Here is a 19491-nt window from a genome sequence, read left to right as displayed (position 1 = left end):
GGGGCTTAAACAAGGTTGTTTGACACATGCTTAGTCAGGCAGTACTCATCTTTTTTTTTTTGCCAGTTCTGGGGCTTGAACTAAATGGTCTAAGGCCCTGTTCCTGTGCTGCTTTTGCTCAGGGCAAGCACTCTACAACTAAATCACATTCCCAGCCCTGTGAGATTCTTACCTGAAATAACCTATTTAAAAAAAAGAAAAGCCAGAAGTGGAGCTGTGGCTCAAGGGGAAGAGTGCCAGTCATGAGCAATCTCAGGGATATTGCCCAGGCCCTTAATTGAAGCCCCAGAATCAGAACAAGAACAAGAGGATTTTCCTAATTTAGCTGAATTGGTCTTGAATGTCAGATACTCTTGCCTGTCGCTGCCAACTAACTGGCATATGCCACCACTGGCTCAATCAAACTTGCTTATTTATTTTGTGCCAGTCCTGGGGTATGAACACAGGGCTTGGATGCTATTCTTGAGCAAAGCTCAAAGCTAGTGCTCTTCCACTTCTGGCTTTTGGGTGGTTACTAGGGAAGTTTTTTCATGTACTTTCCTAGCCAGGATGGTTTCCAAGCATGATCCTCAGATCTCAGGTGAGAAGGATTAAAGATGTAAGCCACTGGCGCTTGGTTATTCCTCATATTTTAGAGAAAAAGTATCTCTCCCGAACTACCTCAGTTTCCTGAGGGCTACATATTCTTGTTCTTTTTTTTTTCCCTGTGGTTTTTGGGTTTGAACTCCAGGCTTTAGGCCTTGTACTTGTTGTCAAGGACTCTGGTAGTTGAACCATGTCTCCAACCAAAGGCTTAGAAGTTGTGGAGGGCATGGCAATTTAACTGTTGAAAGTATAATTTAGGGCTGGGGATATGGCCTAGTGGCAAGAGTGCTTGCCTCGTATACATGAGCCCCTGGGTTCGATTCCCCAGCACCACATATACAGAAAATGGCCAGAAGTGGCGCTGTGGCTCAAGTGGCAGAGTGCTAGCCTTGAGCAAAAAGAAGCCAGGGACAGTGTTCAGGCCCTGAGTCCAAGCCCCAGGACTGGCCAAAAGAAAAAAAAAAAAGTATAGTTTAGGGGCTGGGAATCTGGCTTAGTGGTTGAGTGCTTGCCTTGCATGCATGTAGCCCTGGGCTCGATTCCTCAGCACTATATATAAACAGAAAAGGCTGGAAGTGGAGCTGTGGCTCAAGAGAGTGCTAGCCTTGAGCAAAAAGAAGTCAGGGACAGTGCTCAGGCCCTGAGTCCAAGCTCCAGGACTGGCAAAAAGAAGTATAGTTTAGATGTGACATGTTCTTTAAAAGGTTAAGAATGAGCCAGGCCCTGAGGTTCACATCTACTATCCTAGTCATTCAGGAGGTTGAGATCTGAGGATCACTGTTTGAAGCCAGCCTGGAAAGAAAAATCCCTTTGAGCCTCTTACCTTCAATTAACTACTCTAAAAGCAGAATTGGCGTAATGGTTCAGGTGCCAGCCTTGAGAAAGCAATGAGGCTCAGGGGCTGCCCAGGCACAGCCCCAGGACCAGCACAAATATGGAATTAGTGGTTCTTATGGAAGTAGGTTTCCAGGAATCTGATTAAACTTGTATACTTTTCTGATGTTCTAATCAGTTTTCTTTTTATAGGACATAAGCAGCTCTATGACCAATAGTACAGCTGCAAGTAGACCCCCGGTTACTCTAAGGCTGGTGGTTCCTGCTAGTCAATGTGGCTCTCTCATTGGAAAAGGTGGTTGCAAGATCAAGGAAATACGAGAGGTTAGTGACTTTTGTGCTCATTTTAGAAATGCTTACTTGTTCCAGTGTCTGTTTGGCTCTTGGTATGTCTTGGAAAGGTTAGCATTTCATCATACTGGAATGAAAGTACACAATAGATTTTTATCTTTTACATAATAAATACATTTTAATATTTGTGTTGTTGGATATTGAACCCAAGAGCCTAGTATGTAGTAGGCTGAGTTCTACTACCCTCTACCATTGAGATAGCTTTAAGGTCTCCTTGCCTACTGTGTATTACTTTGTTGCCCAGGATGATCTCAAACTCTTGGAGTCAAATCAGTTCTGCCGGGGCTGGGAATATGGCCTAGTGGCAAGAGTGCTTGCCTTGCATACGTGAAGCTCTGGGTTCGATTCCCCAGCACCACGTATACAGAAAATGGCCAGAAGTGGCGCTGTGGCTCAAGTGGCAGTGCTAGCCTTGAGCAAAAAGAAGCCAGGGACAGTCCTCAGGCCCTGAGCTTGTCCCAAGGCCCAGGACTGGCAAAAAAAAAAAAAAAATCAATTCTGCCTCAGTCTTGCAAGTAGCTGATGCTACAGGTGTAAGCGATCTGCCTGACTCAAAAGGTTTTAGTATGAGAATATGAGAAATATGAGAAAGTTAGCCAGAATTTCTAACATGGTTTTCTTTTTGTTTAACAACATTGTACAATTTAGCAACTTTTTCCTTGGAACTCTGTATTTGTTCATATCTAAAAAGATTAAGGCCAGGCATGACAGGTCATATCTATAATTGGGAGGTGGAGCTCAGGAGGGTTGCATCTCCACATATAAGCTGGGTATGATACTGCAAGTCTGCAATCATCCCAGATGATTTGGAGACCAGTGGTAGGGGAATGGTCCACGGGCAAAAACTCAAGAACCTTATCTGAAAAATACTATAAAGGGGTGTGTGGGGTGCTGAAAATATGACTTTGTACAGTGCCTGCTTAGCCAATGCTGGGCCTTGAGATTATTCTCCGGTTGGTATGTTCCCCTCCCTTTAACTATGTATAATAGCCCCGCTATATTATTTAAACTTTTAAGAAGCAAGGGGGAAAGGGTAATGTATATTTCAATGTCCTTTCTCTTTTTTTTTTTTTCTTGGTGCTGGTATTGGGGCTTGAGTTCAGGGCCTGTGTACTGCACTGGCTGTCCTTTAACTTTTTCACTCAGTGTTTACCACTTAAGCCACACCTTAACTTTTGGCTTTTTGTGGTTAATTAATTTCTCTTGTTCCAGTCCTGGGCTTGAACTTAGGGCCTACCCTAGGTGCTGTCCCTGAGCTTTTTTGCTCAACTCTAGTGCTTTTACCAGTTGAGCCACTTCTCCACTTCTTGCTTTTTTGGTGCTTAACTGGAGATGAATCTCACACTTTGGCGACCAGGCTGGCTTTGAACAATGATCCCCAGATTTCAGCCTCCTTATTAGTTAGGATTGGGGGGGGGGCGCTAGCCCAGCTCTCTTTTCTTTTTAGTAGTAGAAATTTTACTTAATTTTGGAAGCTTTTTGTTGTACTTGGTTTTGGAATGAGACATGATTCCTAACAAGATGAGTTTTGGCATGAGTCTCTTGTAATGATAAGAACAGAGGTCTTAGTTTTTTTCATGTATTACCAAGCACTTAGAATGGTGCCTGGCATAAAGAATGGGCCTGATACATGTATTAACTCCATAAGAGAATAAGAGGTAGATGATATTTGTGGGATTTATTTCGCCCACAGCACTATCATTAGTTGAGAGGAAACTGTCTAGAGGACCTTTTTCTTGAGAGCAGGTTAAATTTAGGCTCTTATCCAGACTTCTTGTCTTTCAGAAGCTAATTTTAACTCCCATTAAGCAGTACTAGCTACAATACGGAAAGAAAGGGAAGGTATAAAAAGGGGATATGATACAAGTATCTATGAGCTTCTGACTAAAATTGCTGCTGGGAGAAATTGGAAGAACATGTTGTTTTTCTGATTTTTAATTTCTTTTTACCCCAAAGAGTACAGGGGCTCAGGTCCAGGTGGCAGGGGATATGCTCCCCAACTCAACTGAGCGGGCCATCACTATTGCTGGCATTCCGCAATCCATCATTGAGTGTGTCAAACAGATCTGCGTGGTCATGTTGGAGGTAAGCCCTCAGGCTCATGCTGAGTGTGGGGGGAGGGTGATTCTGAGGATAGAGAAATTGATCTATCTTACTAGACTAGAATTAGGTGAAGCCTAGTTAGTAATGGGAGGTGGGGAAAGAGGTTCCCGGAGTTCATATTTTTCTTCCGCCATATGATTTATTTATTTATCTTCTTACTGTCTGTGAGTAAAAATAGAATCTTCAAAGCAGCAGTGATCTTTTGGTTCAGAGCCATTCTATCAGTTGGGAAAAATTCACTACTAGGTCTGAGTGGACAAAAGATGCACTTAGGTTTCTAATAAGCTTTTAAGTTGGCTATAGAACATGGAACTTGTTAAGCAGATAACGCTCAAAATGGTAGTTGTGTAAAATAGAAAATGGATCCATCATGATGTTTTGAATGACAAGGTCCTGCCAGTATGCTATTATACAACAAAAGATAAGCAGAATTGAGGGAAATTGGGTTTTTTAGAATTAAGGAGGTGGTCTTGTAAGACAGGATGATTTCCAAGTATAGTTTAGCAACATCTTGATTAGGTCTTTGAATCGCCAAGTGTCTGTATTACCTTAACCATAATGTTTTGGGTGCTTTATTTCCAGCTTTGACTTTTGTTTACTATTGGATCCTAAGTATTAGGAATTTAAAATGTATATGTAGAGGATTTTTATTGTTTTGTTTTCCTTAAAGTTCCCTGAAAAGCATGAGATAGTGCTAGGGACTATTGTCAGGGACATTTGCTATAGGAAGAATCTGTGAGCCATGGATTGTCATAACTGATTTAAAGGCAAAAACTACAGATATTTGTGACTAGATCACGCAAGAAACAATTTGATAGTTGAGGGAGCACTAATAGTTTAACTGACCTGTGTGTGCTAAAGCCACACAGCTGAAGCAGCTTTGAAACCTTATCTCTTTTTGTTTTTTTCCCCTCTGACTCTCTCCCAGTCCCCTCCGAAGGGCGTGACCATCCCGTACCGGCCCAAGCCGTCAAGTTCTCCAGTCATCTTTGCAGGTGGTCAGGTAAGAAAATTCTTATTAGTGGCTAGACTGAATGAAGATTGTCTTTGAGTTGTCAACTTTGCTAGTAACACACAAACCACTCTGCATGTTTGCTGAAACCTGTACTCTGGCCATAGTTTGACTTGCTTTATTTATTTTTGTAATGGAGAAAGCCTGGAATGCCAAGCTCCTAACTTAATTTTTAGCAGGCAATGGAAGTTTTGTAGGCACTCAGAAGAGGTAATTTAATTTGGTAACATAAGGTGGATTGTGGTAGAGGAAAGCGAAATTGCCCCAAGGTCACTTGTCTCCCTACCCATCATTTATGTTTTTATATGTATGGGTGATCCTTAATAATCTGAATAAAAGTAACAGTTGAACCTCTGGAGATTTCTTGATGATGGTATCAAATTTGGGGCGGGTCCTGAATTTGAGTGTCCTACAAACTTCCCCTTCTCTTCACCTCCCCTCCCCTACTCCTGTCCCTTTACTTCCAAACTCCAGTGTGTTGTTTCCCAGGCTCTTAACCTCAAATACTGGTTTGAACCCACATGGCATAACTGAAATCATCTGGGGTAAGAGTTCAGTGTGCAAGACTAGGAGAGCATGTTTTCTGTGGTGCTGTGACTTTTGGTGTTAAAAGTAAGAGCAGAGCACCCCCCTTGCTGCCTCGATGCCCTCAACAACTTAAATTATTTGTGTTTGACACATGGTTTATTTTGAAGTTAGAGTTGTGTGAGAGAAGAACATTTGATAAGCACCATGGTAGTTTTATGGATCGATGACTGGTGTTTAAGGAATACGTAGGCCAGTTATTTTTTCTAAAACATTGGGATTCAAGTTTATTTTGGTAGCTGAATGAGTAAGTAGTTCATTGTTCAAAGTGCCTTTTCCCACTAGAGACTGGCCTTGTTTAATAAGCATCTGTTGATATTTGAGCTGGAAGCCATTTAGAGGGGAAGCATAAAACCTTAAGTCATACTATTTATTTACATCCTGCTGAATTGGCATAAAATTAAACAGGTTTGAGGAAAGTTGGTTATGAAATTCTGGGAACTTCACAAGAAGTCTTGTCTTTGTCTTGAGACGGGTTAGTACTTTGCTTTTAGCACTATCATCCTACAAACTGGTTTAGTGAAAGAGCTCAGTTTAGATAATTGGGCAGGATAAGCAAAGGCTCAGAGTCAGTGTAGCCAGGAGAATCAGTCTTTGGAGTTACTTCTCTTCTGGATTCTCACTTGGATATAAGGAGTCCCTGCTGTGTGGCAGAAATCCTCTGTACAGTTCCTTCCTTTCTCCCTTGCCAACACTCCTCCCCTTTCATGCCTCTTTGCATCCCTATCCTCCCTCCCTGTTACCAAGTTGACCACCCTTTAAAAGCTTGCCCTGTCATGGGTCATTTCAAGGGCCTTTTTAAATGGATCAGTTCATACAGTCAGTGTCCCATAGGTGGGCCTGTCTTTTGTTCCTTTGTGGCAAAATGGGCTCTGTCGGGTTCAATTTAATAATCCCACAGTGACCAAGAGCTGATGATATCAGCTCCATTGCCCTACCCCCTTATTCAATTATGCAGTGTGAAATCTGCCACTAGGTAACTTTTTTTAAAAGAAAAAAATTGCTGACTACAGCTCGTTTCAAATCTGTGTTGTGAGCTCCTTTTAAAGGAAAAAAAAATAAACAACTTTTTTTTGTGTGAATTTCATGCTGGTGACAAGGTGCCGGATTGACAGCCCTGGAGACTGAAATCCTCTATTTATCCACAGGACAGGTACAGCACAGGCAGCGACAGTGCGAGCTTTCCCCACACCACCCCGTCCATGTGCCTCAACCCTGACCTGGAGGGACCACCTCTAGAGGTGAGAGGGGATGTTCAGTCTCCAAGGCTCACTCAATCCTTCTGCCTCAGCCGAGACTGCCAACACACGGGGGGCCAGTGGCGCTGGTGATTTTTGTGCTGTGGACACCACCTGTCCACGGGGACCTGGACTGACCCCCCCACCACATTTCACACAGGCCGTGTAGCCCACCAGATGGTAACACCGACTTTTTTCTTTTTTTTTTTCTTTTTTTCTTTTTTGTAAATTTTTTTTGTCCAATCCCTCTTCCCCTCCCACTTCTCCCATCCTATTTTCACCTTCCCACCCCCACCTGGGTATAATTTTGGGGGTACTAGCTCTGATGTGAGACATGTCACATCTCATTAACTAGGTGCTTCCTCCCTTTCCCCCTCCCTTTTCCCTTTATCTTACTCCTTGTCCATTCCTCCACCCCTATTCCCCTAATGACCCAGCTCTCTTTTGGGGAGGTTATGATGTGTGGGGAGGAGGGTATAGTTGGGAATTTCAAGTTCTTTTCATAGAGGGGAGCTGGGAGAAGGAAGGACATAGCGCATAGTGCTCTTTGTTCCTAGTGTTAGGGCTAAGCTTCCAGTGTACTTAGGTTTTAAGTAGATACAGAAAGCAGTAAATCAGGGAAAGGGAAGTAATTTCAATACATGCTATGTAGGTTTGTACAGATGCAAATTATCCACGGCACTGTGGTTGGTAGAGGGTTGGGGTGTGGGAAGAAACTCTTCCCTCCTAGGGTATCTTGTATACAGAGAGGAAATGGGGTGGGGGTGGAGTTCAATGGAAGACATTGTTTAATCTCACTTTCTACATTCTCATTAAGAAGCAGATGTGTATATTTTGCTTTGCTTAAAGGGAATTTGATTAATCAACTTTTATAGGATCCCTGAAATAAAGTCATTATATTAGGATGCAAAGAAGGACAGCACAGTCTGTGTTTGTGAAATTCCATCTACTGCCTCATTCCCTGGCCTCCCCATTCTATAGTTCAATTCTGGCTTCCTGGCTAGTAGAAATCTGTCTTTCCCTGCACTGGGTGGCTGTCCGTGATTGGTTTTTAATAGGAACTGTTTTCCTCCTTTGTAGGCCTATACCATTCAAGGACAGTATGCCATTCCACAGCCAGATGTAAGTTTTGTTTTTACTTCTTGTTTTGAAAAATTCCTTATCCATCCAAAATTGTCTTCTTTCTCCCAAGTAGCCAGAAGTGAATTGGGTCTTAAACATTCACAGAATTTAAGTCGTTACTTCACAATGTAAACCACGCACTTTGTTCCTTGAAATGATGAATTTTTAACCAGGACACAGTAGCACCTTGTTTACTTTTGATGTTTAATCCCTGGAAATTATAATCCAGCAGAGTATTATTAGCTGCTTTCTCTTTTTGTTAAGTTTGCTCGTCTGAAAGAAATGTTCTTTGGTATTCTGTTGTTTGTTATTTGGGAAGATTCTTCAAGGAATAGAGTTTTGGGGTAGGAGGGACTGGGAAGGTTGGGTTTTTGTCCTTAAAGTATAGGAAGTGGAACATTGGAATTCCTTACCAGTAAAAACTCTTATAAAAAAAAAAGTACTGATATTTGTTTTAAGGGCATTTCTTTCTGTACTTTGCCTTTATCTTTAACCTTTTCAGGTGCTGAGCATTAGACATGGAAAGTTGAGTTTGGCTCTTGGTTAGTGGTAGGACCCAGGAGGGGTGAAGTAGACCTTAAAAAGGATTATTTTTGTTTGTATCAGCCAGGACAGGGCTAGTTCCCCTCCCCTTATTTGTTTTTACACGGGTATCAGTTATGTAGGCCAGGGTGGCCTTGAGCTTAATCATTCTACTTACTGATGCCTACTGGGTGCTCAGATAGGCCTGTACCACCATGCCCAACTCAGGGAGGACAGCATGTAAAGAAAAATAGTTGTGAAAGTTGGTGTTATAGACTAAGCCCAGTTTGATTTCTCAACCTTTTTCTTCCTTGAAGTCTCCCTGCCCCCTCCCCCCATTACCTTCCTTTTCCCCAATACTGGTGGACCCCTGCATGGTGTGTTTTCCCTAGCACCACTGCACAGTTTGTTTACCTGGCCTGTCTGTGCTTGTCCCTGGGGACAACTGTTGCAATGGCTGCAAACACCTTCATTAAATAGCCCACAGGGGATGGTTGTTGGGATATGCTGTTGCTTTCCTTTTCACGTATCCAAAATGCATTTGTTCTCTTAAACTGACATGCTTTCTATTTACGACCTTTACCCTTCATACTCTGCTGGTTCTCAATATTGTATGATAAAGCACTTCCTTACCCACCTGGGTTATACTTATAGTAGTAGGGATAATTTTGGGAATCAGAGCTCCATTTTCACATTTGGATGTGCTTGAGCCTTGGCTGTTCTTCTAATGCTGGCCTCTCCTGTTTCTTTCCTGCAGTTGACCAAGCTGCACCAATTGGCAATGCAACAGTCTCATTTTCCCATGACGCATGGCAACACCGGATTCAGTGGTATGGATACCTCAGTGTTTATTTCTGTAAGGTGTAGTGCAAGACAAGAGACCAGTCCCAAGGTCTCAATTTGACAACTGTTTAAAACAAACTTCGTTATCCAGCATCCTGCTGGTTTAACCTTGGCTTGTCTATGGCTAAACCCAAGGAGGTAATGTGTTTGTTAACGTGGTTTTCATTTGGGTTGAGTTACTCTAAAAGAAAAAAGGGCCCTGGAAGGTTTGGGGTGAGGTCTGGGGATGCTTGTCAGGCAAAGGGTAGGCTGATATTTATTGCAATACATTGTGAGGCTGCCCCCTTGATCTGATCAGCACCCCCTTTCTCTCCACCAGCTATTCACAAGACTTGGGTAGAGACAATCCATTTGTGCCAAATTGTGTAGTGTTTTTTTGTTTTGATTTTGTTTTGTTTTTGGGCTTTTTTTTTTTTTCTGTATAAGGAATAACTTGTCCGATAGGGTTAGGATGAGACCACCAAACTCATTTTCACTTGTATCTTAACAGGCATTGAATCCAGCTCTCCAGAGGTGAAAGGCTATTGGGGTAATGATTAAAAAAAAAATCTGTAGTATTCTACTGTTATATTAATAAACTGGTGGGAGTCTTGTTTCACTGCCCATGAATCATACCAGCATCAGACACATGGCAGAGAGGAGCTGAGAGAGCAAAGGGGTGGGCCTGGTGCCCCTGAGGGTCCCTTGATGGATCTGGCCAACCCCTTCTAAAGTAGAGTTGAGAGCAGGATTAGGACTATGAGTTAGCCAGCTGACTTGGTCCAGTTTAGGTGTCATTGTAGATGGGTATGGGTGTTTGCTGATGGGATTTTTTTTTCTGTTGTTGTTTTTTCTTTGGAGAACTAAACAAAAGGCAGAATAAATTGAGTCAAAGAGATAGGGAATAAACCTGGAGAAATAAACTCCCCTTAACCTGACTGCCATTTCATTCTATCTGACCTTTAAGTTAGGTTAGGAGGATAGAGGTTAGAGGGTTTTAATCTGATACAGGTATAATTAAAGCAACACTGCATGTGTGCCAAAAAGTCCATGGTACCCAATAACAGACATGATATTGGCACTGATGCTAGTGAGTGTTGGGTGAGATAAATTGGAAAATAACATTAGGAAACCCAAAGCAGAAAAGGGGTAGAAGTTCAAAAGGACTAGATGTTTAGATTTTGATACTATTTGAGGATATTATGCTCCCTTGCTTCTATCTCCCTATCCCTAATAGACTGGGCTTTGCAGGAAATGGCATGAAATCAGCTCTTCTGAGTGTACAGAAGAGATACATTCCAGAGTTATTTCTACACCCCTCTCCCCCTCCTTCCTCTTTGGAGGCTTCCAAGTTAGTTGATGAATCCCAACAGCCAATGCTGGGTTTCCAGTTTATTTTCTTCTGTTAGTTTAATGTGCAAATCAATGTAAGTTTGAATTCTGTGCATTGAGCTTTATTGCTTTCTTCTGTCTTTTAGCAGGTTTGGATGCATCTGCTCAGACTACTTCTCATGAACTCACCATTCCAAATGATGTAAGTATCATCATTTGGGATGCATGGGGTGAAAAGTGGAACAATTGGTTTAAAAAGAGTATAATAAGTATTCTGCTTTTAAACTCCAGAACATGAATGAGGATGTTTTTTTAAGGTAACAATTTTCTTTTTCATTTTTGTGCCTCTCCTGAGGCTTGAACTTGGGTCTGGGTGCTGGGTGCCCTGAGCTTTTTTTTTTTTTGGCCAGTCCTGGGCCTTGGACTCAGGGCCGGAGCACCGTCCCTGGCTTCTTCCCGCTCAAGGCTAGCACTCTGCCACTTGAGCCACAGCGCCGCTTCTGGCCGTTTTCTGTATATGTGGTGCTGGGGAATCGAACCTAGGGCCTCGTGTATCCGAGGCAGGCACTCTTGCCACTAGGCTATATCCCCAGCCCGCCCTGAGCTTTTTTGCTCAAGGGTAGTGCCCTCCCAGTTGAGCCACAGCTCTACTTCTAGCTGTTTTTTTGTGGTTATTTGCAGATGAAAGGCTCACAAATTTCTCTGCTTGGGCTGGCTTCAAACTGTGATCTGACTGATTGCAGCCCCCTGAGCAGCTAGGATTAAATAAAGGTTTGAGTCACCAGTACTTAGATACTTTTTTTTTTAAGTACACAAAATTCTGAATACACTTAATAGAGTTATTATGAGGTAGGAGAGAGGAAAATCATTTTACGTAATTTTTTTGTTTTGTTTAATCAGTTGTGGGGCTTGAACTCGGGGCCTGGGCACTGTCTCTTGAGTTTTTCACTCAAGGTTAGCACTCTCCTACTTTGAGCTACTGCACCACCTCTGGTTTTTGGTGGTTAATTGGAGATAAGAGTCTCATGGACTTTTCTGACCAGGCTGGCTTTGAATCATGATCCTCAGATTTCAGGCTCCTGAGGAGCTAGAATGACAGACTATACATATAAATTTGTTTGTTTGCCTGTTTCTTGTAGAATCTGAAGCTCTCTTCCTTTCCTTTCCTTCCCCTTTCCCTTTTTCCTTTCCTTTCCCTTTTCTTTCCCTCCCATTCCTGGGGCTTGAACTCAGGGCCTGGGTACTATCCCTGAGTTTCTTTTGCTCAAGGCTAGCACTTAACCTTAGCACTTGAACCACTTGTGGCCTTTTCTGTTTATGTGGTACTGAGGAATTGAACCCAGGGCTTCATGCAAGTGAGGCAAGCACTCTACCACTAAGCCAAATTCCCAGCCCCTTAATATTAATAAGCTTTTATTTTATTTTATTTTATTTATTTACTTATTTTGGCCAGTCTTGGAGCTTGAACTCAGGGCCTTAGCACTGTCCTGGCTTCTCTTTGCTCAAGGCTAGCACTCTGCAAACATGAGCCACAGCGCCGCTTCTGGTCTTTTCTTATATGTGGTGCTGAGGTATCGAACCTGTGCTTCATGTTTCATGTATATGAGGCAAGCACTCTTGGCACTAGGCCATATTACCAGCCCTTGATAAGCTTTTAGATTCGAGACAAAACTGTTTGGTGTGGGTTCTAATCTGTACTAATCAAAGGCGAGGATGGGTTGGAAGTTGAAATGGGACCTTTAATTCAAGTGTTTTTTAACCAGGAATGCATGATTAAAGAGTTTAAGATGCAGGTACTAGTTTACATTGCCTTATGAGACATAAAACTAGAAAATGGATGGGATGGAATTCTTACACCTGGCTATACAAACAACTTAATGTGGTATGCCTTTTCTTTTTTTTTCTCCCCCTTTAAGTTGATTGGATGCATAATCGGGCGTCAGGGCGCCAAAATCAATGAGATCCGTCAGATGTCTGGGGCGCAGATCAAAATTGCGAACCCAGTGGAAGGATCTACTGATAGGCAGGTCACCATCACTGGATCTGCTGCCAGCATTAGCCTGGCTCAGTATCTAATCAATGTCAGGTAAGGTTGCCCTGCCTTTTCTTTATTAATACCAAAGGTGTGTATTTGGGAATGTTACATTATATTATTAAATATGGTACTACTTGGGATGGGTAAAGATGGGAAAAGGTTTTTAAAACTCAAACTCTACTTTTTTCCATCTCTTATAAGACAAAAAAAATATCGAGACTCCAGAAAGTTTAAATGGGGTAGCATAGATTTGTTTGCATTTGGCTTTTGATGGTGTGGGACAGTACTAATAGCACAGTGTTCTGTTTAGAACAGCCATACTGTTAAATAGATGTTTTTCTCTTGTTTTGCATGTCTGTATACCAATATTCCTTATACTTGTCTTTGAGTCCAAAGCACTTTAACTGAAGTAAGAGTAGTGGAATAATGAGACATCAAAGCAGTTTCTTGGAGGCAGCCATCACTATTTATACTACAAACCTCCATTTGTCTAGATTTCTAACTGTTCAGAACTGTTCAGAACTTGTGAGAAAAAGTGGCAGGTATGGGACTGTTCCCAAAATATATACTAGACTTATTTTTCTCATTCTTTCCTCTTCATCCCTTAATGACTTTCAGGGGCTCTGTTTTCCCTTATTCCCTATATAGCTAGTGTTATTACATGAAAAAGAATAGTAAAAACAACTAATCATAGTGAGACTAGCTTTCTACAGAATGTTTACACTTCTTTCTTAGCTCATGTGCTAAAGTCACATTCCTGGTTTTTAATGATACTTCTTTGGTGTGTACCAGTGTTTGAACTCGGCTTCATTTTCTTGCTTAGGTTTTTGTTCAGGGCTGGCATTCTACTGCTTAAGTCACAGCTCCACTCTGTCTTTTTAGTGGTTAGTTGGAGATAGTCTTTTCTGTGCAGTCTGGCCTCAAACCTTGGTCCTCATATCTCACCCACCTGATTAGCTAGAATTACAGGCATGAGCTACCAGTGTTGACTCTTTGAACTTTGAACTAATGTTAGCAAACCATTCCCAACCATCCTAGTTATTTCTTTCATGGAGAGTGTTGGCTTTCTCATTTATCTTTCTTGGATGTATTTAGACTATTCCTCTTAAAAGTTCCTAAAATCTAATACAAGAGAGAAATTTGATAAATATGAAGTCTGTTCTTTTATTCCTATTATGCTGATGCTTGAACTCTAGATCTAGGCTCTGTCCCTCTGCTCCTTTTGCTTAAGGCTAGCACTCTACCACTTGAGGAGCCACATCATACTTTCAGCTTTTTCTGTGATTCAGCTGGAGATTAAGAGTCTCAGACTTTCCTGCCCAGGCTGGCTTCAAACTGATCCTCAGATCTCAGCTTCCTGAGTAGCTAGGATTACAGGCATGAGCCATTGGTTCCCAGCTTAGTGAAGTCTGTTCTTATCACGCTTGTAATGATCATAAATCTTTGTCATGATCTTAAATCCATAGTTGAAAATTTCAATGCCCCAGTAGTAGTCCTGGCTTTGCCTTCTGTTTCCATTCCTTGAGTTACTACTGGCTTCATGCAGAAACTTTCCTCTTGATTTGCCTTATTTTCAACTACTAAGCTACTCTACTTGGCTGCCAAGCATATCAAGGAAGTCTTTAATTATTAGGTTAAAATGTATCAAGCTTTATCACAGAGGGAGCTTGCAAAAATTTGTTACTGGTTTTAGCTGGGAAGTTTTATGTGGTCTAAATATCATGTTTTTAGAATCTAGAAATTGTCATCTTCTGCATTGTCTAGGCTTGCCCTGAGTATATCAGATGGTTCAAATATGATCTGCTTACTACTGGTTGTTCTTTGTTATAGTTGATCAGTGGTTTCATTTTATGGATGCAGAACTTCTCTACTTCAAGTCATCATTCTTTGCAGGATTACGTTTATTGAATAGCTGTCTATTAAGTTCTATCCTATTGAAAACAGTGACATTTTCCAAGCTATGGATTTGGATTCAAACTTCTTAACATTTTGAAAGCCAAAACAAAACTCACTCTACTTTTTCATCTTGTGCAGATTGAATACAAAAGCATGTTTTTTATTAATACTAGTAAGCAAGAAGTATTTACATATTAGCTTTCATTACTGGATTCTAAGATTCCTGCTGGCTTCTTGAGTTTTTTGGTACTATTTAGGGTCTTTCTTTATACTTGAATAATGTGTCCTCTCCTTAATAGATTGCAGCTACTCTGAACAAGATAAATAAGAGTCTTAAGAGGAGTCTTTCCTGCCTTTGCAGTGTCTTTTTGGGCAGGTTTTCTGAGCAAATCTCAGCAAATCTCTGGAATTCTGGCTTAAACACATACAGGCAGTTGGGAGATGTCAACCATTGCTATTATTTGGAGCTTATTTTAGAAATAGAAGCAGCATTATTTTGTGAATGTTTTGAGTTTTTACAGTTCTGTGTAGTCAACATTAGTGATATGGTCATTCGAAGCAAACAGACTTAAATTAATTCCCTCCTAACTCCTACTAGAAAAGCATTCTCAGTTTTGTTATCTACACTTCAGTTCTTAACATTTTTCTTTGAAAATGCAATATTCTTAGAAATTTTGTGTTAGCATTGACTGACTTTGGACCACAGCCCCATTCCGTGGTAATGTTTTGGTTTATTGCTGTAAGTAGGTTTCTAATGTTAATAACTACAGAATTTGTTTTACTTTTAAAATTTGAAGCTAGGCATGCTGGTCATGTCTGTAATCCCAGTGCACAGAAGGTTGAAACAGGAAAATCTCAAGTTCTAGGCTATCCTGGGGTACATTGACTCAAAAAATTAAAAATGAAATTATGCATTATAATACGCAAAGCTTCCCAAGTAATTGTTTGATAATTGTTTTCTATTAGAATGGGAAGTTAATCCTTGACTTAAATGAAGCATTTCATCCTTGTTTGGTGGTTGTGTACTCCCCTCCCCCCCCCTTTTTTTATTTTACCTGAAACCATTGCTTCATGACTTGGGGGGGTTGGGCCAATGTGTTAACATATTTGGCAGTAAGTGTGCTGTATGATTCTTTTCCCAGTCTGTCAGCTATTTCTTCATTGAAGCAGTTTGAAATAGAACTATAGAATGCAAATCTGGCCAACAAGTAGTATTTGGAGGGTTGGGACATGGTCACATGTTTTATAGTAGATCTTCCTAATTGGCAACCAAAGACATTTACTGATATGACTGAAGAGGTTTTTGTCCTGTACTTTTTCCCTATTGTGGTCTTCCCTTCCACCCACCCTTCTTTTTGTTCCTTTTTTCCTCTGTTACAGTTTAGAAAACGCTAAACCCTCCTCCCAGGCAGCCTCCGTCACGATCCCTGATCACCTCAGCATCAACCTCTCTCAACCCTCCACCCCTTCTTCTTCTTCCTCCTCCACCACCACCCCCTCGCTCGCCACAGCGGGGACCTCCGACGCACCCTCCAGCCTCCCCAACCCTCTTCCGACCGCCCCTTGTGTCTCCAGTCTGCTTGGCATGAAACCCATCCCTCTCCTGGCTCTAAATGTTGTGTCTGCTGCTAAGGGTTCCGGGGCTTCAGCTACCACCACCACCAGCTCTGCTGTGCCATGTGTAACTAACAAACTGAAAGGCGAAAAACAGAGATTTTCCCCCTACTGATTGCATATCTTGAGGCACCTCCTCAAGTGTATTTTGGTTCATTTTGTTTTTCTTTGTTAATATTAGTGACACCAATCTATTGTGAGCTTGTGATCGCTTTCTTTTTACTACTTTGGGGTGGGGTAATTGGGTGGGTGGGTGGGGAAATGGTAATCTTTGTTTAGGTTTAGGCCATTTCAGCTGAGTGCCTGTTTCAGAGTCTTGTTGAAATCTTTACAGCCACATTTCTTATTCTTTCTCTGTTACCTTTTTTGTAGCTTTATTCTGCCTTGCAATATAATGATGTGTTAGGCTCTGTGTTAATGAATAAAAGCTTCTCCATTAACCTTTATTTTATTTTTTAAATTATTTAATGGTTAAGCTATCAGGCCTCTTGGCCAGATTTGTGTTTCTAGCTATAATAAAGTTGGCACAGTAATCTTAGTTCGCCGTGTACTGTGATGGGTCAAAGGGTGGGAGCTTGTGATCTGTGGCTAGTCAACTTGGAAGTCTACAACTTGGGCCTTTTTTTGTATCCCAGATTAATTTTATAAGGCTTTGTAATATTCCCATGAAGAGAGCAGGGTCTTTGGCACTTTTGCTGCTGGAGGTCCTTCATAATTGGTAAGAAACTCAGAGAACAGTTTCTCAGGTTCCTTACCTTGCTATCAGCATCAGGTTAACAAAGGTATCCTTCCACGCTATTTTCCTGAGTGGTTACTGTTGAGACTCTATTATCAAGACACTCACAAAGAACTTAATTCTTTATCCATATTAAAGGGCAAGGTTGGGTAGTAAGTCAGAGTTAACAGCTTTTGTGTCCTTTTCTCTGATTTTTAGCATTACCATTTGTTCTATGATATTAGAAAGTTCTTCAACAACCAACTTATGACATTGCCCAACAACATGGTGAGATGTTCAGTAATCCTAAATCAACTCTTGATTAGTCAGCCAAGTTCCTTTATCCATCCTTCTATTGTTTCCTATTCTCCCCTCTCCAGCAACACTGTTATGAGTAGGAAGTCACATGATTAGATTCGAAGGAACCTTAGGGATAAAACCTAGTAACAAGAAAATAGTAGGTCTCAAAAGAACTTAAATTTATAGATCATGTAAGAGACTAGCCAAAATTAATCATTCATTCTTTGTTTACTCAGTGTACTTTACCCCCCTGATTATTTTTTCTCTTTTTTTTTGGCCAGTCCCGGGCCTTGGACTCAGGGCCTGAGCACTGTCCCTGGCTTCTTCCCGCTCAAGGCTAGCACTCTGCCACTTGAGCCACAGCGCCGCTTCTGGCCGTTTTCTGTATATGTGGTGCTGGGGAATTGAACCTAGGGCCTCGTGTATCCGAGGCAGGCACTCTTGCCACTAGGCTATATCCCCAGCCCTATTTTTTCTCTTTTTATACTGGGCATTCTACTGAGCCACATCCCCAGCCACTTGTCCATTTTCTTATTCCAAGAGGAGCTGTTCTGTTACCATGGGCTGGAGGTACACTTGAGTATTTGTAAGGTTCTGTGTTTTCTTCCCATGACTGTTAGAAAAGTTTAAGGTGCTACATATGTAGTGACACATATTTTTTTTCCTCCCATTCATATTTTTACCCATATAAGTGATTGAGCCCATGTCATCAAACCTGACCCAAGCTCTGTGAAGTTAGGCCTTTTGTGTATGTGCGCCTGACCTGTTAGAGAACTAGGCACTGTCCTTAGCTGTTTTGCTCAAGGCTGGTGCTCTATTTCTTGAGCTACAGCTCCACTTCTGCTTTTTGGTATTTTACTAGTGATAAGTCTCATGGGCTTCCCTGCCAGGCCGGCTTTGAACCGCATTTCTCAGATCTCAGCCTTCTGAGCTGCTAGGATTAGAGGCATGAGGCATCAGCTCCCAGCTCCTTTTATTTGAAACTTTAGTCTGTGGAACTCTAGTCCTGCATCCTCTGGAGTAGCTGGGATTTACAGACATGTAAACACCATGCCTGACTGCAACCAAGTATTTTGCCAGGATACAGAAACTATAAACTTCTTCCCAGGCAGTAGAGAAAACTCAGCATAAAGATTTCCTCCTACCTTTTCCCACCCCTTTTGCTAACATTTAAAAGGGAAGAAAAGAAAAATAATAACCTAGCTGTTGTTCACTATATTATTTGATGGTATTTTTCCTTTATCCAAGATTAGGTTTATTGAGTCACTATTAATACACTTCAATTTTGAATGAAGTATTCAAGGCTTAAACTTAACACTTTATATGTCCTACTTACATCAAGTGATCCACCTCCCCCTTTGTATAAACTATTTAAGACTTAACAGGTTATCATTTACCTAGGGGCTAGATAGTTTATCTAGTTACTAATTAGAGACACTTTTTCCCTCCTCATCAGTTGTAGGGCTTGAATTCAGGGGCCTGGGGACTGTCCCTGAGCTTTTTTGTCCAAGGCTAGCTCTCTACCACTTGAGCCACAGTGCCACTTCCTGTTGGAGATCAGAGTTTTAGAAAGGGCTTGGAATGTGGCTTAGCAGTAGAGTGCTTGCCTACTTTTTGGTGTGCTGTACAAAGGTTTGACCTCTATGGGCCAGTGTTCTCCCTCAGTTTTCCCCAACCCACTCATGGCTGGAGCTCTTGCCATATGAGAGTCTCACGTGGGGGGGGTGGGGGCGGCTGGGAATATGGCCTAGTGGCAAGAGTGCTTGCCTCCTATACATGAAGCCCTGGGTTCGATTCCTCAGCACCACATATACAGAAAAAGCCAGAAGTGGCACTGTGGTTCGAGTTGGTAGAGTGCTAGCCTTGAGCAAAAGGAAGCCATGGACAGTGCTCAGGCCCTGATTTCAAGCCCCAAAAATCCCCAGGACAGGCCAAAGGAAAAAAAAAAGGTCACAGACATTCTTTTTTTTTTTTTTTTTTGCCAGTCCTGGGCCTTGGACTCAGGGCCTGAGCACTGTCCCTGGCTTCTTCCCGCTCAAGGCTAGCACTCTGCCACTTGAGCCACAGCGCCGCTTCTGGCCATTTTCTGTATATGTGGTGCTGGGGAATCGAACCTAGGGCCTCGTGTATCCGAGGCTGGCACTCTTGCCGCTAGGCTATATCCCCAGCCCGTCACAGACATTCTTGACCAGGCTGGCTTTGAACCATGATTCTCAGATCTCAGCCTCCTAAGTAACTAGAATTGGGTGTGAGCCACTGGCATCTGGCTGGAAGACCTTTTAACCTAATGAATATTCCTTAAGGATGAATCACTGAGAAGTAACCCAGAGATATTCAAGCACTAATGACTACTATAACCTCCTCCACAGGTATTATGTATTTTCATAAAAGTTTGGAGCTCCCCCATCTGGTCCAAATCTAAGAG

General features: G+C 41.9%; 1 protein-coding gene across 11 annotated transcripts in view; it reads left to right on the top strand.

The window, feature by feature from the left end:
• The window catches only part of Pcbp2 (poly(rC) binding protein 2), a 29620-nt gene that overhangs the window by 6968 nt on the left and 3161 nt on the right, over positions 1–19491 (top strand). For 2 of the 11 annotated variants that reach the window (XM_048363251.1, XM_048363258.1), the window contains exons 6-14: positions 1612–1743; positions 3727–3855; positions 4790–4876; positions 6619–6711; positions 7789–7830; positions 9110–9182; positions 9686–9724; positions 10653–10708; positions 12423–12592. In XM_048363251.1, the coding sequence (XP_048219208.1) occupies positions 1612–1743; positions 3727–3855; positions 4790–4876; positions 6619–6711; positions 7789–7830; positions 9110–9182; positions 9686–9724; positions 10653–10708; positions 12423–12592 (821 nt within the window). The remainder of the gene's footprint in view (positions 1–1611; positions 1744–3726; positions 3856–4789; positions 4877–6618; positions 6712–7788; positions 7831–9109; positions 9183–9685; positions 9725–10652; positions 10709–12422; positions 12593–19491) is intronic. The other 9 variants (XM_048363272.1, XM_048363268.1, XM_048363263.1 and 6 more) reach the window with 9 other exon arrangements.

This window comes from Perognathus longimembris, chromosome 1 (assembly GCF_023159225.1).
Source record: "Perognathus longimembris pacificus isolate PPM17 chromosome 1, ASM2315922v1, whole genome shotgun sequence".
NCBI classification, from domain to species: domain Eukaryota; kingdom Metazoa; phylum Chordata; class Mammalia; order Rodentia; family Heteromyidae; genus Perognathus; species Perognathus longimembris.
This window is presented reverse-complemented; position numbering and strand designations above follow the sequence as displayed.